The sequence below is a fragment of the Oncorhynchus kisutch genome, unplaced genomic scaffold, assembly GCF_002021735.2.
Source record: "Oncorhynchus kisutch isolate 150728-3 unplaced genomic scaffold, Okis_V2 scaffold773, whole genome shotgun sequence".
Lineage (NCBI taxonomy): Eukaryota > Metazoa > Chordata > Actinopteri > Salmoniformes > Salmonidae > Oncorhynchus > Oncorhynchus kisutch.
In genome coordinates this window covers 1-25492 of record NW_022262718.1, presented here as the reverse complement: position 1 = coordinate 25492, position 25492 = coordinate 1, and the positions used below count along the sequence as shown (strand labels likewise).

Genomic DNA, 25492 nt, shown 5'->3' with positions numbered 1-25492 from the left:
TTGGGGATCATATTAAAGTGGTATTCGTTGTCTCTAATTGGGGATCATATTAAAGTGGTATTCGTTGTCTCTAATTGGGGATCATATTAAAGTGGTATTCGTTGTCTCTAATTGGGGATCATATTAAAGTGGTATTCGTTGTCTCTAATTGGGGATCATATTAAAGTGGTATTCGTTGTCTCTAATTGGGGATCATATCAATCCGAATCTATCAATTAGGGTTTGAACTCTGTGCAAGAAGTTACTGTTAGACCAGAACTGTCTGTTTGGAGATAAACAACTTGACACTTTCAGTTAGAATTTTTATCAATTGGAGGTTAGAGTGTAGAGGTGGCAGGTAACCTAGTGGTTAGAGTGTAGAGGTGGCAGGTAACCTAGTGGTTAGAGTGTAGAGGAGGCAGGGTAGCCTAGTGGTTAGAGCCTTGTGGTTAGAGTGTAGAGGAGGCAGGTAGCTGAGTGGTTAGAGTGTAGAGGTGGCAGGTAACCTAGTGGTTAGAGTGTAGAGGTGGCAGGTAACCTAGTGGTTAGAGTGTAGAGGAGGCAGGTAACCTAGTGGTTAGAGTGTAGAGGAGGCAGGTAGTCTAGTGGTTAAAGTGTTGGGACAGTAACCGAAAGGTTGCTGGATCGAATCCCTGAGCTGACAAGGTCAACATCTGTCGTTCTGCCCTTGAACAAAGCAGTTAACCACCTGTCCCTAGACCAGTTAACCACATGTTCCTAGGCCGTAATTGTAAATAATCTATTTTTTCCTTACCTGATTTGTCAAGTTAAATTTAAAAAATTGCAACAGCGATAATTGTTCAGCACCATGGACAGCGACCATTCACCCAGTAGATATGGGAGTTTATCAAAATTTGATTTGTTTTCGAATGCTTTGTGGATCTGTGTAACCTGAGAGAAATATGTGTCTCTAATATGGTCATACATTGGGCAGGAGGTTAGGAAGAGCAGCTCAGTTTCCACCTCATTTTGTGGACAGTGTGCACGTAGCCAGCTCTCCCTACGGCGGCCTTTCTCAATAGCAAGGCTATGCTCACTGAGTCTGTATATAGTCAAAGATTTCCTTAATTTTGGGTCAGTCACAGTGGTCTCTCTCTCTTCCTCTCTCTCATACACTTGCGTACACCACTAGCAGCGGTAGGAAAAACCCAGTGACGTTTCTCGTGCTCATTATTCTCATCAAAAAGATGTTCACTTTTCTCTCTCTGACGCACGTGAACACCGGACGTCTGACGCCACCTGGGTCTCTTATAAAAGTCACCGGGAGGGACGATCTCAGCACGTAGCTCTTAGTCGATCATTACTTAGTTTTCAAGCAGGGTACCGGAGGATAACACACTGGCCAGTGTCTATCTGTACATCCGTTCGTTGAGAAGCGGCTTTCACCTCAAGTGGTAAAAGAGACATTTCAGGTAACTTGTCTATTTTCTCATGATGTTGTTGCTGAAGACATGTTAGACCACGTAAAGGAATCTCTACATCATTGTAAAGTAAATCTATATCATTATACATGTGTTTTACCATTGCTCCAGATACAGTCTATATCATCATTGTCTGATTTGAGGAGGGTTGTGTTTAAAAAGGACACATTTGATATTTTAAATACTCACGTCAGATGTTTGCAACTCTCCCATCAGAAGAAGACGTCAGTTTAACGCCTCAACAGCTCCACGGACTGTCTGACGGTTGTGCGTAATGGGCTTTTTTACGCACATTCATAGAGACTGTGGAAACTAGTCGGGGATTTAAAAAAATGAAGACTGTTGTCTTATTTCTGATGTTATAAAATAGTAACAATAGTAACATAATAAATCTAACGAAAATGTAATTACAAGTATAATGTTTTGTCTTTAATTGGTCTTTTAGTCTATTCATTCATCCCTTCACTGCCACTCAATTCAATGGTCACTTTCTCCCCGCACCCCATCCACGCAGGTCTCAATGCCACCCGGTTTCTAGCGAAGACACGCGGCTCAACTCGAGCTAAAACAAGACAAGATGACCGGTATCCACGTGGAGGGACTGGCGGCGATCGCCCTCTTCTACGTTCTGATCCTTGCGGTGGGGATCTGGGCAGCGTGGAAGAACAAACACGCCGGGGAGGCGGAGGGCACAGACCGCAGTGAAACCATCATGGTTGGTGGAAGGGACATTGGTTTATTTGTTGGTGGTTTTACCATGACCGGTGAGTTTCATTGTGTTCTATTTGTAAGTTGATTTCTAAATAAAGGTGATTCTGAAAGTTTACTAACAGAATGTTGTAGGACTATACCCTTTTAAAAATGTTTTACTTGATTAATATAAAAACCGGTTGTAAAAGGCTACTTCAATTTGATAACTCATGCTCGTTGGTTAGGGGAAAGGCTTTTAACTAAAGACACTAACTAACATGTTGAATTGCAACATTGAACAGCTTTAGTTTACATATTTTTTAAATACATTATTCCGTGATCGGTCCAAGCATCCATAATTCTTATGCGCGGAATGTTATAACCTTGTCCTTTGGATTTACACGCATCAGGTAATCATGACTCTGTGAATTACTGTAGTTGTTGTCATTGCAGCGACCTGGGTTGGTGGCGGATACATAAACGGAACGGCGGAGTACGTCTATCTTCCTGGGTACGGCTTGGCTTGGGCACAAGCGCCTTTTGGATATGCGCTAAGTCTAGTCGTAGGTGAGTCATCTCATTAATAACAAACAGTGCGTTCGGGAAGTATTCAGACCCCTTGAATTTTTCCCAAATTCTGTTACCTTACAGCCTTATTCTAAAATTGATTAAATTGTCAGGGCTCTGGCTGGGCAACTCAAGGACATTGAGACTTGTCCCGAAGCCGCTCCTGCGTTGTCTTGGCTGTGTGCTTTGGGTTGTTGTCCTGTTGGAAGGTGAACCTTCGCCCCAGTCTGAGGTCCTGAGGGCTCTGGAGCAGGTTTTCATCAAGGATCTCTGTACTTTGCTCCGTTCATCTTTGCCTCGATCCTGACTAGTCTCCTAGTCCCTGCCGCTGACAAAACATCCCCTCTGCATGATGCTGCCACCACCATGATTCACTGTAGGGATGGTGCCAGGTTTCCTCCAAATGTGACGCTTGGCATTCAGGCCAAAGAGTTCAACCTTGGTTTCATCAGACCAGAGAATCTTGTTTCTCATGGTCTAAGAGTCTTTGGGTGCCTTTTGGCAAACTCCAAGAGGACTGTCATGTACCTTTTACTGAGGATTGGCTTCCTTCTGGCCACTCTACCATAAAGGCCTGATTGGTGGAGTGCTGCAGAGATGGTTGTCCTTCTGGAAGGTTCTCCCATCTCCACAGAGGAACTCTGGAACTCTGTCAGAGTGACCATCAGGTTCTTGGTCACCTCCCTGACCAATGACCTTCTCCCCTGATTGCTCAGTTTGTCCGGGCAGCCAGCTCTCGGAAGAGTCTTGGTGGATCCAAACTTCTTCCATTTAAGAATGATGTTCTTGGGGACCTTCGATGCTACAGAAATTTTTTGGTACCCTTCCCCAGATCTGTACTTCGACTCAATCCTGTCTCGGCGCTCAAACGACAATTTCTTCAACTTCATGGCTTGGTTTTTGCTCTGACATGCGATGTCAACTGTGAGACCTTATATAGACAGGTGTGTGCCTTTCCAAATCATGTCCAATCAATAGAATTTACAACAGGTGGACTCCAATCAAGTTGCTGAAACATCTCAAGGATGATCAATGGAAACAGGATGCACCTGAGCTCAATTTAGAGTCTCATAGCAAAGGGTCTGAATACTTATGTAAACAAGGTATTTCTGTTTTTTATTTTTAATACATTTGCAAACATTTCTAAAAAACGGTTTTTGCTTTGTCATTATGGGGTATTGTGATGTCATTATAGGGGTATTGTGATGTCATTATGGGGTATTGTGATGTCATTATGGGGTATTGTGATGTCATTATAGGGGTATTGTGATGTCATTATAGGGGTATTGTGATGTCATTATAGGGGTATTGTGCATAGGGTGATGAGGGTAATTAAAAAAAATCTATTTTAGAACAAGGTAACAAAATGTGGAAAAAGTCAAGGGGTCTGAATACTTTTCAAATGCACCGTACAATAGACTACAGTTTGGAATATATAACTTAATAACGTAGACTTGTGAAATAATCCACAATATATTTGCCCCAATATCCTGTGCGTTTATTAAACCTGCCAACATGCCGTGTGCAGGAGGTCTGTTCTTCGCCAAGCCCATGCGCTCCAGAGGTTATGTCACCATGCTGGACCCTTTCCAGCAGAAGTATGGGAAGAGGATGGGTGGTCTGCTCTTCATACCTGCTCTAATGGGAGAGATCTTCTGGTCGGCGGCCATTTTATCTGCTCTGGGTAAGTTATTATCAATGATATTACAGCACAGTGGTGATCTCTGTCTGTGTTGTTACTATCTCTGACCAGGTCCCTGTCTGTCTGTTCCTCTAGGAGCCACGCTGAGTGTGATCATAGACATAAACATCAAGATGTCTGTGGTGATCTCTGTCTGTAATGTTACTATCTCTGACCAGGTCCCTGTCTGTCTGTTCCTCTAGGAGCCACGCTGAGTGTGATCATAGACATAAACATCAAGATGTCTGTGGTGATCTCTGCCTGTATTGCGATCTTCTACACGTTAGTCGGAGGTCTGTATTCTGTAGCCTACACCGACGTGGTGCAACTCTTCTGTATCTTCCTGGGACTGGTGAGACACTCGGCCCGGACCACTTATTTCAGCTGGACTTTATTTTGCTTGGGAGTTTGTAATTTTGGGACCATTCTGTTGGGTTCCATTGTAGCTGAAACATTTGAAAGGATTTGAGAAGGAATAGGCACAACTCTTACTATTAAAAACATGATTCGATATTTCTACAACTATTAAAAACACGATTCTATATTTCTACAACTATTAAAAACATGATTCTATATGTCTACAACTATTAAAAACATGATTCTATATTTCTACAACTATTAAAAACATGATTCTATATTTCTACAACTATTAAAAACATGATTCTATATGTCTACAACTATTAAAAACATGATTCTATATGTCTACAACTATTAAAAACATGATTCTATATTTCTACAACTATTAAAAACATGATTCTATATTTCTACAACTATTAAAAACATGATTCGATATTTCTACGACTATTAAAAATCACGATTCTATATTTCTACAACTATTAAAAATATGATTCTATATTTCTACAACTATTAAAAACATGATTCTATATTTCTACAACTATTAAAAACGTGACATTCGGGCTGTAGCAGTGTGTGTTTGACCCAGGGTTGATGTGTCTCTGCCTCTGTGTCAGTGGGTCTCAGTGCCGTTCGCTCTGAACAACCCAGCGGTGTCTGACATCAAGATCAGTGCAGTGAAGGAGATCTACCAAGCTCCCTGGAAGGGAAACATCAAGAGAGAAGACACCTGGGTCTGGATAGACAACTTCTGTCTGCTGGTACGTACAGTACTGGATAGGACTGGTTCTGGATAGGACTGGGTCTGGAAAGGACTGGGTCTGGATAGACAACTTCTGTCTGCTGGTACGTACAGTACTGGATAGGACTGGTTCTGGATAGGACTGGGTCTGGATAGACAACTTCTGTCTGCTGGTACGTACAGTACTGGATAGGACTGGTTCTGGATAGGACTGGGTCTGGAAAGACAACTTCTGTCTGCTGGTACGTACAGTACTGGATAGGACTGGTTCTGGATAGGACTGGGTCTGGAAAGACAACTTCTGTCTGCTGGTACGTACAGTACTGGATAGGACTGGTTCTGGATAGGACTGGGTCTGGATAGACAACTTCTGTCTGCTGGTACGTACAGTACTGGATAGGACTAGTTCTGGATAGGACTGGGTCTGGATAGACAACTTCTGTCTGCTGGTACGTACAGTACTGGATAGGACTAGTTCTGGATAGGACTGGGTCTGGAAAGGACTGGGTCTGGATAGACAACTTCTGTCTGCTGGTACGTACAGTACTGGATAGGACTGGTTCTGGATAGGACTGGGTCTGGATAGACAACTTCTGTCTGCTGGTATGTACAGTACTGGATAGGACTGGTTCTGGATAGGACTGGGTCTGGATAGGACTGGGTCTGGAAAGGACTGGGTCTGGAAAGGACTGGGTCTGGATAGACAACTTCTGTCTGCTGGTACATACAGTACTGGATAGGACTGGTTCTGGATAGGACTGGTTCTGGATAGGACTGGGTCTGGAAAGGACTGGGTCTGGATAGGACTGGTTCTGTCTGCTGGTATGTACAGTACTGGATAGGACTGGTTCTGGATAGGACTGGGTCTGGAAAGGACTGGGTCTGGTTCTGGATAGGACTGGTTCTGGAAAGGACTGGGTCTGGTTCTTGATAGGACTGGTTCTGGATAGGACTGGGTCTGGATAGGACTGGGTCTCGATAAGACTGGGTCTGGATAGGACTGGATAGGACTGGGTCTGAATAGGACTGGGTCTGGATAAGACTGGGTCTGGATAAGACTGGGTCTGGATAGGACTGGGTCTGGATAAGACTGGGTCTGGATAGGACTGGGTCTGGATAGGACTGGGTCTGGATAAGACTGGTTCTGGATAAGACTGGTTCTGTCTGCTGGTACGTACAGAACTGGATAAGACTGGGTCTGGATAGGACTGGGTCTGGATAGGACTGGTTCTGGATAAGACTGGGTCTGGATAGGACTGGGTCTGGATAGGACTGGGTCTGGATAAGACTGGGTCTGGATAGGACTGGTTCTGGATAAGACTGGGTCTGGATAGGACTGGGTCTGGATAAGACTGGTTCTGGATAAGACTGGTTCTGTCTGCTGGTACGTACAGAACTGGATAAGACTGGGTCTGGATAGGACTGGTTATGGTTCTGAATAGGACTGGGTCTGGATAGGACTGGATCTGGATAGGACTGGTTCTGGATAGGACTGGGTCTGGATAGGACTGGGTCTGGATAAGACTGGGTCTGGATAGGACTGGGTCTGGATAAGACTGGGTCTGGATAGGACTGGGTCTGGATAGGACTGGGTCTGGATAAGACTGGGTCTGGATAGGACTGGGTCTGGATAGGACTGGTTCTGGATAAGACTGGGTCTGGATAAGACTGGGTCTGGATAGGACTGGTTCTGGTTCTGAATAGGACTGGTTCTGGATATGACTGGTTCTGGATAAGACTGGGTCTGGATAAGACTGGGTCTGGATAGGACTGGTTCTGGTTCTGAATAGGACTGGGTCTGGATAGGACTGGTTCTGGATAAGACTGGGTCTGGATAGGACTGGGTCTGAATAGAACTGGTTCTGGATAGGACTGGGTCTGAATAGGACTGGGTCTGGATAAGACTGGGTCTGAATAGGACTGGGTCTGGATACTACTGGGTCTGGATAGGACTGGGTCTGGATAAGACTGGGTCTGGATAAGACTGGGTCTGGATAAGATAGGGTCTGGATAAGACTGGGTCTGGATAGGACTGGTTCTGGTTCTGGATAAGACTGGTTCTGGATAGGACTGGGTCTGGATAGGACTGGTTCTGGATAAGACTGGTTCTGATACTCCAGCAGACAGAATATTTACTGTTTAAGGAGTAGTGATTATGTTCTGATTGCAATGATACTTACTGTTGAATTCACTATCTCCTCTCTGTGTTCTAGATGAATTCACTATCTCCTCTCTGTGTTCTAGATGAATTCACTATCTCCTCTCTGTGTTCTAGATGAATTCACTATCTCCTCTCTGTGTTCTAGATGAATTCACTATCTCCTCTCTGTGTTCTAGATGAATTCACTATCTCCTCTCTGTGTTCTAGATGAATTCACTATCTCCTCTCTGTGTTCTAGATGAATTCACTATCTCCTCTCTGTAATCTAGATGAATTCACTATCTCATCTTTCCATTCTAGATGAATTCACTATCTCCTCTCTGTGTTCTAGATTAATTCACTATCTCCTCTCTGTAATCTAGATTAATTCACTATCTCATCTTTCCATTCTAGATGAATTCATTATCTTCTCTCTGTAATCTAAATGAATTCACTATCTCCTCTTTCCATTCTAGTTGAATTCACTATCTCCTCTCTGTGTTCTAGATGAATTCACTATCTCCTCTCTGTGTTCTAGATGAATTCACTATCTCCTCTCTGTGTTCTAGATGAATTCACTATCTCCTCTCTGTGTTCTAGATGAATTCACTATCTCCTCTCTGTGTTCTAGATGAATTCACTATCTCCTCTCTGTGTTCTAGATGAATTCACTATCTCCTCTCTGTGTTCTAGATTAATTCACTATCTCCTCTCTGTAATCTAGATGAATTCACTATCTCATCTTTCCATTCTAGATGAATTCACTATCTCCTCTCTGTGTTCTAGATTAATTCACTATCTCCTCTCTGTAATCTAGATTAATTCACTATCTCATCTTTCCATTCTAGATGAATTCACTATCTTCTCTCTGTAATCTAAATGAATTCACTATCTCCTCTTTCCATTCTAGATGAATTCACTATCTCCTCTCTGTGTTCTAGATGAATTCACTATCTCCTCTCTGTGTTCTAGATGTTGGGGGGGATTCCCTGGCAGGTATATTTTCAACGGGTTCTCTCTGCCTCTTCAGCTACGTACGCCCAGGTGCTCTCGTTCATCGCCGCTGCAGGGTGCCTGGTCATGGCCGTGCCCTCAGTAATGATCGGGGCTATAGGGGCCTCCACAGGTGAGACATGCAGGGACACGGACACACACACACACACACACACACACACACACACACACACACACACACACACACACACACACACACCTGGGGTACAGTTCCTTTATGTATGAGCGGTTCTAACTAGGACATGTCGTTCTGTCGTGTTGGTTGATCTACAGTTGTTAGTTGTTTTCCTAACATTCCCAAACGTCTGATTGAGAGTTCCTCATCTGGTAGCCTAATGATGACACATATTCCAGAGGTATGTCCCCCTGCTGGGCGTTGGGGGGGAGGGGGTCCGGGGGACACCTCAGGGTGTAACCATGTTCCCCTCAGATCTTTGGAAAGCTCCTAAAAAACATCAGCAGCTGGTCCCTTCATCCATTATGGAGGATCGTTCTCAACCTCTCTCTCCGTCTCTCTCTCTCTCTGTCTCTCTCCCCCTCCCTCTCTCTCTCTCTCTCTCTCTCTGTCTCTCTCCCCCTCCCTTCCTCTCTGTCTCTCTCTCTATCTCTCGCTCTCTCTCCCCCTCCCTCTGTCTCTCTCTCTCTTTCTATCTCTCTCCATCTCTCTCTCTCTTTCTCTCTGTCTCTCTCCATCTCTCCGTTTACTACTGTGAACTTTGTAAATATTACATCTGAGGAGAAGCAGAAGGGACTGAATTAGTTTTGATCTCCAGGTTTTAACTCCAGCATCAAAGTCCTGCTGAATCACTGTCTGTACACTCAGTTACAGAGTCAGGAATGGGAGGTGAAATGCTACGTTAAGGGGAGATATATAGTTACAGTACTACGTGAGGTGAAATGCTACGTTAAGGGGTGATATATGGTTACAGTAAGACTACGTCCAGTGATGTGAGGTGAAATGCTACGTTAAGGGATGATATATAGTTACAGTAGGACTACGTGAGGTGAAATGCTACATTAAGGGGTGATATATGGTTACAGTACTACGTGAGGTGAAATGCTACGTTAAGGGGTGATATATGGTTACAGTACTACGTGAGGTGAAATGCTACGTTAAGGGGTGATATATGGTTACAGTACTACGTGAGGTGAAATGCTACGTTAAGGGATGATATATAGTTACAGTAGGACTACGTCCAGTGACGGGAGGTGAAATGCTATGTTAAGGGTTGATTTTTAGCTACAGTAGGTCTATGTGAGGTAAAATGCTACGTTAAGGGGTGATATATAGTTACTGTAGGACTATGTGAGGTGAAATGCTACGTTAAGGGATGATATATAGTTACAGTAGGACTACGTCCAGTGACGGGAGGTGAAATGCTACGTTAAGGGGTGATATATAGTTACAGTAGGAGTACGTGCGGTGAAATGCTACGTTAAGGGATGATATATAGTTACAGTAGGACTACGTCCCGTGACGGGAGGTGAAATGCTACGTTAAGGGATGATATATAGTTACAGTAGGACTACGTGAGGTGAAATGCTACATTAAGGGGTGATATATAGTTACAGTAGGACTACGTCCAGTGACGGGAGGTGAAATGCTACATTAAGGGATGATATATAGTTACAGTAGGAGTACGTGAGGTGAAATGCTACGTTAAGGGTTGATATATAGTTACAGTAGGACTACGTGAGGTGAAATGCTACGTTAAGGGATGATATATAGTTACAGTAGGAGTACGTGCGGTGAAATGCTACGTTAAGGGATGATATATAGTTACAGTAGGACTACGTCCCGTGACGGGAGGTGAAATGCTACGTTAAGGGATGATATATAGTTACAGTAGGACTACGTGAGGTGAAATGCTACATTAAGGGGTGATATATAGTTACAGTAGGACTACGTCCAGTGACGGGAGGTGAAATGCTACATTAAGGGATGATATATAGTTACAGTAGGAGTACGTGAGGTGAAATGCTACGTTAAGGGTTGATATATAGTTACAGTAGGACTACGTGAGGTGAAATGCTACGTTAAGGGATGATATATAGTTACAGTAGGACTACGTGAGGTGACGTGAGATGAAATGCTACGTTAAGGGATGATATATAGTTACAGTAGGACTACGTCCAGTGACGGGAGGTGAAATGCTACGTTAAGGGATGATATATAGTTACAGTAGGACTACGTGAGGTAAAATGCTACGTTAAGGGGTGATACATAGTTACAGTAGAACAGACAATCTGACATGACTGTTTATCATCATCTATAAAGCTGCAGTAGGGTTGTTCTGTTATGGAGGTTCCACATTGGTCTTTCTAACCTGACACACAAGTTCTTAGACACGGTTGTAGTTTTTTACTAGGTTCCTTTGACCGCTGTTCTTCCACAGTTGTAGTTCTTTAGTGGGTTCCTTTGACCGCTGTTCTTCTACGGTTGTAGTTCTTTAGTGGGTTCCTTTGACCGCTGTTCTTCTACGGTTGTAGTTCTTTAGTGGGTTCCTTTATCCGCTCTTCTTCCATAGTTGTAGTTCTTTAGTGGATTCCTTTGCCTGCTCTTCTTCCACAGTTGTAGTTCTTCAGTGGGTTCCTTAGTTTGACCACTGTCTACATGTTTTTTCTGGTTCTAAGTTCTAAGTTCTTGGTTCTGGGTTCTTGACTGTTGTGTGTACTGTTCCTCAGACTGGAACCAGAGAAAGGCAGTCCTTTAGATTCAGCTGTGGTTCCAGGTTCCAAACGATATGTTCTGTTCCTGGTGTTCCTCAGACTGGAACCAGACGGCGTATGGACCTGTACCTCCCAAGGAGAGGGACCAAGCAGACATGATATTACCCATAGTCCTCCAGTACCTCTGTCCTCCCTTCGTCTCCTTCTTCGGCCTGGGGGCGGTCTCTGCTGCCGTGATGTCATCCGCCGACTCCTCCATCCTATCAGCTAGCTCCATGTTCGCTCGGAACATCTACCAGCTGGCTTTCCGCCAATCGGTGAGTTGGGAAGAGGGGCGGGACAAAAAAAAACACCACTTACCACTTCCTGTTCACAAAATATCTGAACTTTATAGGAGCAGTTGAGCCACTGTTCTCTGTGTTGTTGTGTGTGTAACGTTGTACCTCCCCCCACTTCCCCCCAGGCATCGGACACCGAGATCGTGTGGGTGATGCGTGTCACCATCTTTGTGTTCGGCGGCCTGGCCACGGCGATGGCGTTGCTAACGGGGACGGTGTACGGGCTGTGGTACCTGAGCTCCGACCTGGTCTACGTTATCATCTTCCCTCAGCTCATCTCCGTTCTCTTCGTCAAGGGAACCAACACGTACGGCTCCGTTGCCGCTTACGTCTTTGGTCTGATCCTGAGGATCGGAGGAGGGGAACCCTACCTCTCACTACCCCCCTTTATCTACTACCCCGGCTGGCAGATAGAGGACCGGATCCATCATCTGACTGGAGAGGTGGAACACATCGTGGTGCAGAAGTTCCCGTTTAAGACCGTCTCCATGTTGGCCTCCTTCCTGGGCAACGTGGCTTTCTCCTACCTGGCCAAGTATCTTTTCGAGAGCGGCAAGTTGTTGCCCAAGTATGACTTCATGGACGCGGTGTTGGCCCGGCACAGCATAGAGAACATGGACAAGACCACGTTGGTCAACCGTAACACCATCGTGCTGTCTGAGATGGCGGCTGTCAAACCACGGCTCAGCGTTCAACTGGCGGCTACGTTCACCCGCAGAGACACTCTGGCTGAGGAGGACTCGAGTCCAGAAGACAGCCCCAACCACGAGACCCTGGACTAAAACTCCGGATCTTGAACCTGGAACGTAAAGAGACTAAAGAGAGGACTGAAATGACGGCGATTTGTTTGATATTTAACCACTTTGATTTGTGGTGCTTAGAGCGTTGGACTAGTAAACGAAAGGTTGCAAGATCGGATCCCCCGAGCTGATAAGGTACAAAAAATCTGTCGTTCTGCCCCCTGAACCAGGCAGTGAACCCACTGTCCCCCGGTAGGCCGTCATTGTAAATAAGAATTTGTTCTTAAGCTGAAGCCTCGTTAAATAAAGGTTAAAATAAGAGGACATTATGAAGATGGAACAGAATAAATGGCACGGAGATAAGAGGACATTATGAAGATGGAACAGAATAGATGGCACGGAGATAAGAGGACATTATGAAGATGGAACAGAATAGATGGCACGGAGATAAGAGGACATTATGAAGATGGAACAGAATAAATGGCACGGAGATAAGAGGACATTATGAAGATGGAACAGAATAGATGGCACGGAGATAAGAGGACATTATGAAGATGGAACAGAATAGATGGCACGGAGATAAGAGGACATCATTGGCGCAGTGTCCTTGACATAAGAGACCAGACTAATGTTGCTGTTGAATGTGTGTCACCAGTGGAGAACGGACCTCCATGTTGGTACGTAATCAGACCTGAACTCTCTCTCCCTGGTCTCATTCTGTGATGAACCCCTACTGGGTTATTACTAAAGGCCCTACTGGGTTATTACTAAAGGCCTGTCTATAGACAGCCCTACTGGGTTATTACTAAAGGCCCTACTGGGTTATTACTAAAGGCCCGTCTATAGACAGCCCTACTGGGTTATTACTAAAGGCCCTACTGGGTTATTACTAAAGGCCCGTCTATAGACAGCCCTACTGGGTTATTACTAAAGGCCTTACTGGGTTATTACTAAAGGCCCTACTGGGTTATTACTAAAGGCCCTACTGGGTTATTACTAAAGGCCCTACTGGGTTATTACTAAAGGCCCTACTGGGTTATTCTGTGGGTTCCAGTCCGAAATGTATGCATTTATTTGTTGTCAACAGCATTGTACAGTGTTTTGTGTGGCGTGTATATCTGTATATAATATATAGTAGTAATATGTGTTTCTGTATATACTATATAGTAGTAATATGTGTTTCTGTATATACTATATAGTAGTAATATGTGTTTCTGTATATACTATATAGTAGTAATATGTGTTTCTGTATATACTATATAGTAGTAATATGTGTTTCTGTATATACTATATAGTAGTAATATGTGTTTCTGTATATACTATATAGTAGTAATATGTGTTTCTGTATATACTATATAGTAGTAATATGTGTTTCTGTATATACTATATAGTAGTAATATGTGTTTCTGTATATACTATATAGTAGTAATATGTGTTTCTGTATATACTATATAGTAGTAATATGTGTTTCTGTATATACTATATAGTAGTAATATGTGTTTCTGTATATACTATATAGTAGTAATATGTGTTTCTGTATATAATATAATAGTAATATGTGTTTCTGTATATAATAGTAGTAATATGTGTATATCTGTATATAATATATAGTAGTAATATGTGTTTCTGTATATAATAGTAGTAATATGTGTATATCTGTATATAATATATGGTGGAAGTTATATATCAGAGACCCCTTACTAAATCTTACTAAATCTTTATTTATTTTTGATGTCTTAAAAAGAAACAACGCTGAAATTGAATAAATTATATTATTTAAACAAGTTCATGTCTGATGTTTTAGTTGTCGAGCTGTCGTTATAGAAAATAGTCCTATATCAACATGTTCTCATGGGGAATGTGGATTTTCAGGGCGACACACGGTCCAGTTTAGTGTATCTGCATACAGTAGTTTATCATCAGGCCTTGTTTTTTTTTTTTTTTAAATGTTCCTGTTTTTGATGTTTGTCATTTTCCCCGTCTGACATCACAATGAACCCTCCCAGCCTCCCAATCACAGCTCTCTGTTGCTCTTCTCTCTCAGGGACATGTTTTAAAATGGGAGAGAGAGAGACCGTCTGACATCACAATGAACCCTCCCAGCCTCCCAATCACAGCTCTCTGTTGCTCTTCTCTCTCAGGGACATGTTTTAAAATGGGAGAGAGAGAGAGACCGTCTGACATCACAATGAACCCTCCCAGCCTCCCAATCACAGCTCTCTGTTGCTCTTCTCTCTCAGGGACATGTTTTAAAATGGGAGAGAGAGAGACCGTCTGACATCACAATGAACCCTCCCAGCCTCCCAATCACAGCTCTCTGTTGCTCTTCTCTCTCAGGGACATGTTTTAAAATGGGAGAGAGAGAGAGACCGTCTGACATCACAATGAACCCTCCCAGCCTCCCAATCACAGCTCTCTGTTGCTCTTCTCTCTCAGGGACATGTTTTAAAATGGGAGAGAGAGAGAGACCGTCTGACATCACAATGAACCCTCCCAGCCTCCCAATCACAGCTCTCTGTTGCTCTTCTCTCTCAGGGACATGTTTTAAAATGGGAGAGAGAGAGAGACCGTCTGACATCACAATGAACCCTCCCAGCCTCCCAATCACAGCTCTCTGTTGCTCTTCTCTCTCAGGGACATGTTTTAAAATGGGAGAGAGAGAGACCGTCTGACATCACAATGAACCCTCCCAGCCTCCCAATCACAGCTCTTTGTGGCTCTCCTCTCTCAGGGAGATGTTTTAAATGGTGGCCGACAGGGAGAGAGAGAGAAGACTCTCTAATGGCTACCTTCCTGTTAACTATAGTCAGGTCCTGTCACTGAGGAGAGAGAGAAGACTAATGGTTACCCTCCTGTTAACTATAGTCTAGTCCTGTCACTGAGGAGAGAGAGAAGACTCTATATTGGTTACCCTCCTGTTAACTATAGTCTAGTCCTGTCACTGAGGAGAGAGAGAAGACTAATGGTTACCCTCCTGTTAACTATAGTCTAGTCCTGTCACTGAGGAGAGAGAGAAGACTAATGGTTACCCTCCTGTTAACTATAGTCTACTCCTGTCACTGAGGAGAGAGAGAAGACTAATGGTTACCCTCCTGTTAACTATAGTCTAGTCCTGTCACTGAGGAGAGAGAGAAGACTAATGGTTACCCTCCTGTTAACTATAGTCTAGTCCTGTCACTGAGGAGAGAGAGAAGACTAATGGTTACCCTCCTGTTAACTATAGTCTAGTCCTGTCACTGAGGAGAGAGAGAAGACTAATGGTTACCCTCCTGTTAACTATAGTCTAGTCCTGTCACTGAGGAGAGAGAGAAGACTAATGGTTACCCTCCTGTTAACTATAGTCTAGTCCTGTCACTGAGGAGAGAGAGAAGACTAATGGTTACCCTCCTGTTAACGATAGCCTAGTCCTGTCACTGAGGAGAGAGAGAAGACTAATGGTTACCGTCCTGTTGACTATAGTCTAGTCCTGTCACTGAGGAGAGAAGACTAATGGTTACCCTCCTGTTAACTATAGTCTCGTCCTGTCACTGAGGAGAGAGAGAGAGAGAAGACTCTCTCTAATGGTTACCATCCTGTTGACTATAGTCTAGTCCTGTCACTGAGGAGAGAGAGAGAGAAGACTCTCTCTAATGGTTACCATCCTGTTGACTATAGTCTCGTCCTGTCACTGAGGAGAGAGAGAGAGAGAAGACTCTCTCTAATGGTTACCATCCTGTTGACTATAGTCTAGTCCTGTCACTGAGGAGAGAGAGAGAGAAGACTCTCTCTAATGGTTACCATCCTGTTGACTATAGTCTAGTCCTGTCACTGAGGAGAGAGAGAGAGAAGACTCTCTCTAATGGTTACCATCCTGTTGACTATAGTCTAGTCCTGTCACTGAGGAGAGAGAGAGAGAAGACTCTCTCTAATGGTTACCATCCTGTTGACTATAGTCTAGTCCTGTCACTGAGGAGAGAGAGAGAAGACTCTCTCTAATGGTTACCATCCTGTTGACTATAGTTGAGTCCTGTCACTGAGGAGAGAGAGAGAGAGAAGACTCTCTCTAATGGTTACCATCCTGTTGACTATAGTTGAGTCATGTCACTGAGGAGAGAGAGAGAAGACTCTCTCTAATGGTTACCATCCTGTTGACTATAGTTGAGTCCTGTCACTGAGGAGAGAGAGAGAGAAGACTCTCTCTAATGGTTAACATCCTGTTGACTATAGTCTAGTCCTGTCACTGAGGAGAGAGAGAGAAGACTCTCTCTAATGGTTACCATCCTGTTGACTATAGTCTAGTCCTGTCACTGAGGAGAGAGAGAGAGAAGACTCTCTCTAATGGTTACCATCCTGTTGACTATAGTTGAGTCCTGTCACTGAGGAGAGAGAGAAAGAAGACTCTCTCTAATGGTTACCATCCTGTTGACTATAGTTGAGTCCTGTCACTGAGGAGAGAGAGAGAGAAGACTCTCTCTAATGGTTACCATCCTGTTGACTATAGTTGAGTCCTGTCACTGAGGAGAGAGAGAGAGAGAAGACTCTCTCTAATGGTTACCATCCTGTTGACTATAGTTGAGTCCTGTCACTGAGGAGAGAGAGAGAGAAGACTCTCTCTAATGGTTACCATCCTGTTGACTATAGTTGAGTCCTGTCACTGAGGAGAGAGAGAGAGAAGACTCTCTCTAATGGTTACCATCCTGTTGACTATAGTTGAGTCCTGTCACTGAGGAGAGAGAGAGAGAAGACTCTCTCTAATGGTTACCATCCTGTTAACTATAGTTGAGTCCTGTCACTGAGGAGAGAGAGAGAGAAGACTCTCTCTAATGGTTACCATCCTGTTGACTATAGTTGAGTCCTGTCACTGAGGAGAGAGAGAGAGAAGACTCTCTCTAATGGTTACCATCCTGTTGACTATAGTTGAGTCCTGTCACTGAGGAGAGAGAGAGAGAAGACTCTCTCTAATGGTTACCATCCTGTTGACTATAGTTGAGTCCTGTCACTGAGGAGAGAGAGAGAGAAGACTCTCTCTAATGGTTACCATCCTGTTGACTATAGTTGATTCCTGTCACTGAGGAGAGAGAGAGAGAAGACTCTCTCTAATGGTTACCATCCTGTTGACTATAGTTGAGTCCTGTCACTGAGGAGAGAGAGAGAGAAGACTCTCTCTAATGGTTACCATCCTGTTGACTATAGTTGAGTCCTGTCACTGAGGAGAGAGAGAGAGAGAAGACTCTCTCTAATGGTTACCATCCTGTTAACTATAGTTGAGTCCTGTCACTGAGGAGAGAGAGAGAGAGAAGACTCTCTCTAATGGTTACCATCCTGTTGACTATAGTTGAGTCCTGTCACTGAGGAGAGAGAGAGAAGACTAATGGTTACCATCCTGTTGACTATAGTTGAGTCCTGTCACTGAGGAGAGAGAGAGAAAAGACTCTCTCTAATGGTTACCATCCTGTTGACTATAGTTGAGTCCTGTCACTGAGGAGAGAGAGAGAGAAGACTCTCTCTAATGGTTACCATCCTGTTGACTATAGTTGAGTCCTGTCACTGAGGAGAGAGAGAGAGAAGACTCTCTCTAATGGTTACCAGCCTGTTGACTATAGTTGAGTCCTGTCACTGAGGAGAGAGAGAGAGAGAAGACTCTCTCTAATGGTTACCATCCTGTTGACTATAGTTGAGTCCTGTCACTGAGGAGAGAGAGAGAGAAGACTCTCTCTAATGGTTACCATCCTGTTGACTATAGTTGAGTCCTGTCACTGAGGAGAGAGAGAGAGAAGACTCTCTCTAATGGTTACCATCCTGTTGACTATAGTTGAGTCCTGTCACTGAGGAGAGAGAGAGAGAAGACTCTCTCTAATGGTTACCATCCTGTTGACTATAGTTGAGTCCTGTCACTGAGGAGAGAGAGAGAGAAGACTCTCTCTAATGGTTACCATCCTGTTGACTATAGTTGAGTCCTGTCACTGAGGAGAGAGAGAGAGAACACTCTTTCTAATGGTTACCATCCTGTTGACTATAGTTGAGTCCTGTCACTGAGGAGAGAGAGAGAGAAGACTCTCTCTAATGGTTACCATCCTGTTGACTATAGTTGAGTCCTGTCACTGAGGAGAGAGAGAGAGAAGACTCTCTCTAATGGTTACCATCCTGTTGACTATAGTTGAGTCCTGTCACTGAGGAGAGAGAGAGAAGACTCTCTCTAATGGTTACCATTCTGTTGACTATAGTTGAGTCCTGTCACTGAGGAGAGAGAGAGAGAAGACTCTCTCTAATGGTTACCATCCTGTTGACTATAGTTGAGTCCTGTCACTGAGGAGAGAGAGAGAGAAGACTCTCTCTAATGGTTACCATCCTGTTGAATATAGTTGAGTCCTGTCACTGAGGAGAGAGAGAGAGAGAAGACTCTCTCTAATGATTACCATCCTGTTGACTATAGTTGAGTCCTGTCACTGAGGAGAGAGAGAGAGAAGACTCTCTCTAATGGTTACCATCCTGTTGACTATAGTTGAGTCCTGTCACCGAGGAGAGAGAGAGAGAAGACTCTCTCTAATGGTTACCATCCTGTTGACTATAGTTGAGTCCTGTCACTGAGGAGAGAGAGAGAGAGAAGACTCTCTCTAATGGTTACCATCCTGTTGAATATAGTTGAGTCCTGTCACTGAGGAGAGAGAGAGAGAAGACTCTCTCTAATGGTTACCATCCTGTTGACTATAGTTGAGTCCTGTCACTGAGGAGAGAGAGAGAGAGAAGACTCTCTCTAATGGTTACCATCCTGTTGACTATAGTCTAGTCCTGTCACTGATCAGAACCTTTCCTCTTCCACATATGGACAAATAACTTCATCAAATCATTTGACGTTTTCAGAACTCTGATGCATTCTGGTACATTCCTTTTTATATAAAGGAACTATTATCATCTATTTATGGTGTGTTTTCAAAGTTGTTGAATGATTTCACCATCATTCTTTTCTTACAAGAAAATGTCATCGTATTAAATCAGTGGCCGGTTAGAAGCCTTTCGCCAGCGTCGATTGATAGGGGATTCTGGAAGCCAGCATCGATTGGTAGGCGACTCTGGAAGCCAGTGTCGATTGGTAGGGGACTCTGGAAGCCAGCTTTGATTGGTAGGCGGCTCTGGAAGCCAGTGTCGATTGGTAGGGGACTCTGGAAGCCAGTGTCGATTGGTAGGGGACTCTGGAAGCCAGCTTTGATTGGTAGGCGGCTCTGGAAGCCAGTGTCGATTGGTAGGGGACTCTGGAAGCCAGTGTCGATTGGTAGGGGACTCTGGAAGCCAGCTTTGATTGGTAGGCGGCTCTGGAAGCCAGTGTCGATTGGTAGGGGACTCTGGAAGCCAGTGTCGATTGGTAGGCGACTCTGGAAGCCATCGTTGATTGGTAGGGGACTCTGGAAGCCAGCGTTGATTGGTAGGGGACTCTGGAAGCCAGCGTTGATTGGTAGGGGACTCTGGAAGCCAGCGTTGATTGGTAGGGGACTCTGGAAGCCAGCGTTGATTGGTAGGCGACTCTGGAAGCCAGCGTTGATTGGTAGGGGACTCTGGAAGCCAGCGTTGATTGGTAGGGGACTCTGGAAGCCAGCGTTGATTGGTAGGGGACTCTGGAAGCCAGCGTTGATTGGTAGGGGACTCTGGAAGCCAGCGTTGATTGGTAGGGGACTCTGGAAGCCAGCATTGATGGGTAGGCGACTCTGATAGCCAGCATCAATTGGTATGCAACTCTGATAGCTAGCTTCTGGTGTGCGGAGAGAAAGAGAACACGATCCGAAAACGTGACAAAAATTACAACGCTCGGCTTGCGTCTTTATCCATCAGATAAAAGACCTGTGGTCTTAAAATAGATCCTGTTAGTTATATTACCTTAAGTGCTGCACTCGTCTGGTACGGAAGGGGGAGGAAGTAGAGGAGTTGGGGGGAGGGGTTAATGTAGCCTGTTAGAGCCGTCGCCCCTGAGGGGATGACGCAAAGGCCCCACAAACACTCTCTTGTCCCAGCCACCCTCCCTTCTCCCCCCCACTATCTCCTCCGCTGTGTCCTTGGGCTCCGGGACCCAGTCCCATAAAGACACGCCAGCCAGAGAGTCTCATTCACAAAGGAACAGCAGAGTGCACTCACCATAATTAACCATTATGACAGGGGAAAACTCAGCCAAAAGTCAATCCACTTATTCTCTGGTAGTGGGAATGGGGGGGAAGGGGGAAGGAGGAGGAGGAAAGGGGAAGTGGGGAGGAGGAAGGGGGAGGAGGAAAGGGGAAGGGGGGGGGGGGAGGGGGAAGGAGGAAAGGGGAGGGGGGGAGGAAGGGGAATGGGAGGAAGGGGGGAGGGGGAAGGGGAATGGGAGGAAGGGGGAGGGGGAGGAGGAAAGGGGAGGGGGGGAGGAGGAAGGGGAGGAAGGGGGGAGGGGGAAGGGGAATGGGAGGAAGGGGGGAGGGGGAAGGAGAGGGGTTCATGATGTCCGGCTTGGCTCTCCTTCCTTGATGTTGGAGGAAAAATTGCATTTGGACGCTACAAAAATACAGATGCATTCATGGATATTTTAAACTTGGACGTATTTTAAAGGTCCTTGTGACGTGTCGTAGTTGTCTTGGACGTATTTAACAGGTCCTTGTGACGTGTCGTAGTTGTCTTGGACGTATTTTAAAGGTCCTTGTGACGTGTCGTTGATGTCTTGGACGTATTTTAAAGGTCCTTGTGACGTGTCGTTGATGTCTTGGACGTATTTTAAAGGTCCTTGTGACGTGTCGTTGATGTCTTGGACGTATTTAAAAGGTCCTTGTGACGTGTCGTTGATGTCTTGGACGTATTTTAAAAGGTCCTTGTGACGTGTCGTTGTTGTCTTGGACGTATTTTAAAAGGTCCTTGTGACGTGTCGTTGATGTCTTGGACGTATTTAAAAGGTCCTTGTGACGTGTCGTTGATGTCTTGGACGTATTTAAAAGGTCCTTGTGACGTGTCGTTGATGTCTTGGACGTATTTAACAGGTCCTTGTGACGTGTCGTAGTTGTCTTGGACGTATTTTAAAGGTCCTTGTGACGTGTCGTTGATGTCTTGGACGTATTTTAAAGGTCCTTGTGACGTGTCGTTGATGTCTTGGACGTATTTAAAAGGTCCTTGTGACGTGTCGTTGATGTCTTGGACGTATTTAAAAGGTCCTTGTGACGTGTCGTTGATGTCTTGGACGTATTTTAAAAGGTCCTTGTGACGTGTCGTTGATGTCTTGGACATATTTAAAAGGTCCTTGTGACGTGTCGTTGATGTCTTGTACGTATTTAAAAGGTCCTTGTGACGTGTCGCTGATGTCTTGGACGTATTTAAAAGGTCCTTGTGACGTGTCGTTGATGTCTTTCAGACGAGTTCTAATGAAGCGTCGTAGTAGCCACATCTTATAAGCCCACCCACTTTCTTATAACCCCACCCACTTTCTTATACCCCCACCCACTTTCTTATAACCCCACCCACTTTCTTATAACCCCACCCACTTACAGGCTTAGCGTCGTAGTAGCCACCTCTTCCATGTGCTTTTCCAGACTATATTCAACTCACAAGGATGTGGAATAGAATGACTAGTTAACAGGCTTAGTTTCTACTACGGAGCTGTTCTCTAACTGTGGTCTATAGGACTAGTTAACAGGTCTAACTGTGATATATAGGACTAGTTAACCGATTTAGTTTCTACTACTATGGCAAAAACATGACAGGAAAAAAGGGCATTATAAAATCAATTTTGATTGGATTTTGACACAGGAGTAATTTAACGTCAAAGTGGGATGGGGTTCTAGAACTCTCCATCAACTGATAAACAGAACAACATCCTCTAACCCCCCCAACATCCCATTGTCCTGGATCAATCAACCGGCCAGCCGGACCTTGTTCAACCTCTCCTAGGACCCTAACTAACCCCCCGTCCTCTCCATCCTCCACCCCACCAACATAGATCACCTTATCCAAATGGTGTGTCTCAGGGGATACATTGAAGTACCATGTCAACGTGCCAAACCATGACCAGGTAGGAACAATACCATGTGTGATAGTGTCTTTCATCTGTTGAAGAGGAATCTATTTTGCTCTCAGGACTCCAGGGTCTGACAAGGTTGTTTCTAGGACTTTGAGAGAGAGAGACAGATAGAGACAGAAAGAGAGAGAGACAGAGAGAGACAGATAGACAGAGAGAGACAGAAAGAGACAGCGAGAGAGACAGAAAGAGACAGACAGAGAGACAGACAGAGACAGACAGAGACAGATAGAGAGATAGATAGACAGACAAGAGAGATAGATAGACAGACATACAGACAGACAGACAAGAGAGAGAGAGAGAGAGACAGAGAGAGAGAGAGATAGACAGAGAGAGACAGAAAGAGACAGCGAGAGAGACAGAAAGAGACAGCGAGAGAGACAGATAGAGACAGACAGAGACAGAGAGATAGATAGACAGACGAGAGAGATAGATAGACAGACATACAGACAGACAGACAAGAGAGAGAGAGAGAGAGAGAGACAGAGAGAGAGAGATAGACAGAGAGAGACAGAAAGAGACAGCGAGAGAGACAGAAAGAGACAGTGAGAGAGACAGATAGAGACAGACAGAGACAGATAGAGAGATAGATAGACAGACAAGAGAGATAGATAGACAGACATACAGACAGACAAGAGAGAGAGAGAGAGAGAGACAGACGAGTTATATCCTTCCTGTTTGGCCCTGTCCGGGGGTGTCCTCGGATGGGGCCACAGTGTCTCCTGACCCCTCCTGTCCTCAGCCTCCAGTATTTATGCTGCCAGTAGTTTATGTGTCGGGGGGCTGGGGTCAGTTTGTTATATCTGGAGTACTTCTCCTGTCCTATTCGGTGCCCTGTGTGAATCGAAGTGTGCGTTCTCTAATTCTCTCCTTCTCTCTTTCTTCTCTCTCTCGGAGGACCTGAGCCCTAGGACCATGCCCCAGGACTACCTGACATGATGACTCCTTGCTGTCCCCAGTCCACCTGGCCATGCTGCTGTTCCAGTTTCAACTGACCTGAGCCCTAGGACCATGCCCCAGGACTACCTGACATGATGACTCCTTGCTGTCCCCAGTCTACCTGGCCATGCTGCTGCTCCAGTTTCAACTTCCACCTGACTGTGCTGCTGCTCTAGTTTCAACTGTTCTGCCTTATTATTATTCGACCATGCTGGTCATTTATGAACATTGAACATCTTGACCATGTTCTGTTATAATCTCCACCCGGCACAGCCAGAAGAGGACTGGCCACCCCACATAGCCTGGTTCCTCTCTAGGTTTCTTCCTAGGTATTGGCCTTTCTAGGGAGTTTTTCCTAGCCACCGTGCTTCTACACCTGCATTGCTTGCTGTTTGGGGTTTTAGGCTGGGTTTCTGTACAGCACTTTGAGATATCAGCTGATGTACGAAGGGCTATATAAATACATTTGATTTGATTTGATTTGACAGAGAGACAGAGAGAGAGAGACAGAGAGAGACAGAAAGAGACAGCGAGAGAGATGGATAGAGAGACAGACAGAGAGAGAGAGATCGAAAGACAGAGAAAGAGAGAGAACGAGAGACAGAGCGAGAGACAGATAGTTTTAAATGAAGGACCTGTAGATATGGACTAGGTATCCCTCCCCCCTCCTGTAGCGGGAGATGGCTTGTAATCAGCTATGATCTGATCAGTTTCCTGTTTTAAACCTGAGGAGATAATGGGGCAGTCTGGGAGCCGGACTCCTGCATCCCATCAGAGCACTTTATCGTAGTTCCCCTACATGACACAGGCGGACATACGGGACGAGGAGATGAGGCTGATGAAGATGAAGATTGGCATCTTTTAATGTAGCAGAGACATCTCACATCTCTGGGTAGAAGACTCAGGGACATGTCTGACATGGCTTCCTTTCATAACCTCCTAATGTAGCAGAGACATCTCATATCTCTGGATAGAAGACTCAGGGACATGTCTCAATAGTCTGATACGGATTCCTTTCCTCATCTCCTAATGTAGCAGAGACATCTCACATCTCTGGGTAGAAGACTCAGGGACATGTCTGACATGGCTTCCTTTCATAACCTCCTAATGTAGCAGAGACATCTCATATCTCTGGATAGAAGACTCAGGGACATGTCTCAATAGTCTGATACGGATTCCTTTCCTCATCTCCTAATGTAGCAGAGACGTCTCATATCTCTGGGTAGAAGACTCAGGGACATGTCTCAATAGTCTGATACGGATTCCTTCCTCATCTCCTAATGTAGCAGAGACATATCATATCTCTGGATAGAAGACTCAGGACATGTCTCAATAGTCTGATACGGATTCCTTTCCTCATCTCCTCATGTAGCAGAGACATCTCATATCTCTGGATAGAAGACTCAGGGACATGTCTGATTCGGCTTCCTTTCCTAACCTCCGAATGTAGCAGAGCATCTCGTATCTCTGGATAGAAGACTCAGGGACATGTCTGATATGGCTTCCTTTCCTCATCTCCTAATGTAGCAGAGACATCTCACATCTCTGGGTAGAAGACTCAGGGACATGTCTCAATAGTCTGATATGGCTTTCCGTTCCTCATCTCCTAATTGTAGCAGAGACATCTCATATCTCTGGATAGAAGACTCAGGGATATGTCTCAATAGTCTGATATGGCTTCCTTTCCTCATCTCCTTTCCCTTGGTTATTGTGTTGAGACAGAGATGTTTTGATGGGACGAAACAGTCGTATAACGAACAGAGCAGGACTGTCACATCTATTACCAGTCGTGTTTTCTTTTCTTCAACCCCCCCCCTGCAGGACTCTTTCTGACAGGGGTGTTTTTGGAAGGGCAGGTTATAGGAGAGGAGGGGGGGGTTGGCTGTCGAGTCTGAGACGGGGACTTGACATGACACTGCATGGATGCCCCCCTCCCATACCACCTCTGTGACCCCCTTGGTTCCATCCCAGGACCCCGTCAAGGCTGAAAACTGTCACAACAAGTCTGATCTACCCCAGAGAAGAGCCCTGGGATTCACTGGAACTATTCAATTCCAAGACTGTGAAAGATACAAGATGATAAAGTGAACAAGATAATAAAATAAACAGTAATAGTTCGTGAACAAAAATGATAAAGTGAACAATACAGTCAGTGAACAGATGATAAAGTAACAAGATGATAAAGTGAACAATACA

General features: G+C 44.8%; 1 protein-coding gene across 1 annotated transcript; it reads left to right on the top strand.

The window, feature by feature from the left end:
* Nucleotides 1-1304: 1304 nt before the first annotated feature.
* LOC109885854 (high-affinity choline transporter 1) lies at nt 1305-14141 on the top strand. Its single transcript, XM_020477646.2, has 9 exons — nt 1305-1412; nt 1936-2185; nt 2565-2678; nt 4207-4362; nt 4563-4711; nt 5331-5474; nt 8568-8721; nt 11379-11596; nt 11743-14141. Exons 2-9 carry the CDS (start codon nt 1999-2001, stop codon nt 12397-12399), a joined length of 1779 nt encoding a protein of 592 aa, XP_020333235.2. The 5' UTR covers nt 1305-1412; nt 1936-1998; the 3' UTR covers nt 12400-14141.
* The last annotated feature ends 11351 nt before the right edge of the window (nt 14142-25492 follow it).

What these genes read in the sequence shown, in the direction of transcription:
- LOC109885854 (XM_020477646.2), top strand. Translation starts at nt 1,999, where the DNA reads ATGACCGGTATCCACGTGGAGGGACTGGCGGCGATCGCCCTCTTCTAC. An exon ending in GGCCATTTTATCTGCTCTGG is followed by an intron (nt 4,363 to 4,562) that starts GTAAGTTATTAT and finishes CTGTTCCTCTAG; the next exon opens with GAGCCACGCTGAGTGTGATC. An exon ending in AGCTGGCTTTCCGCCAATCG is followed by an intron (nt 11,597 to 11,742) that starts GTGAGTTGGGAA and finishes ACTTCCCCCCAG; the next exon opens with GCATCGGACACCGAGATCGT.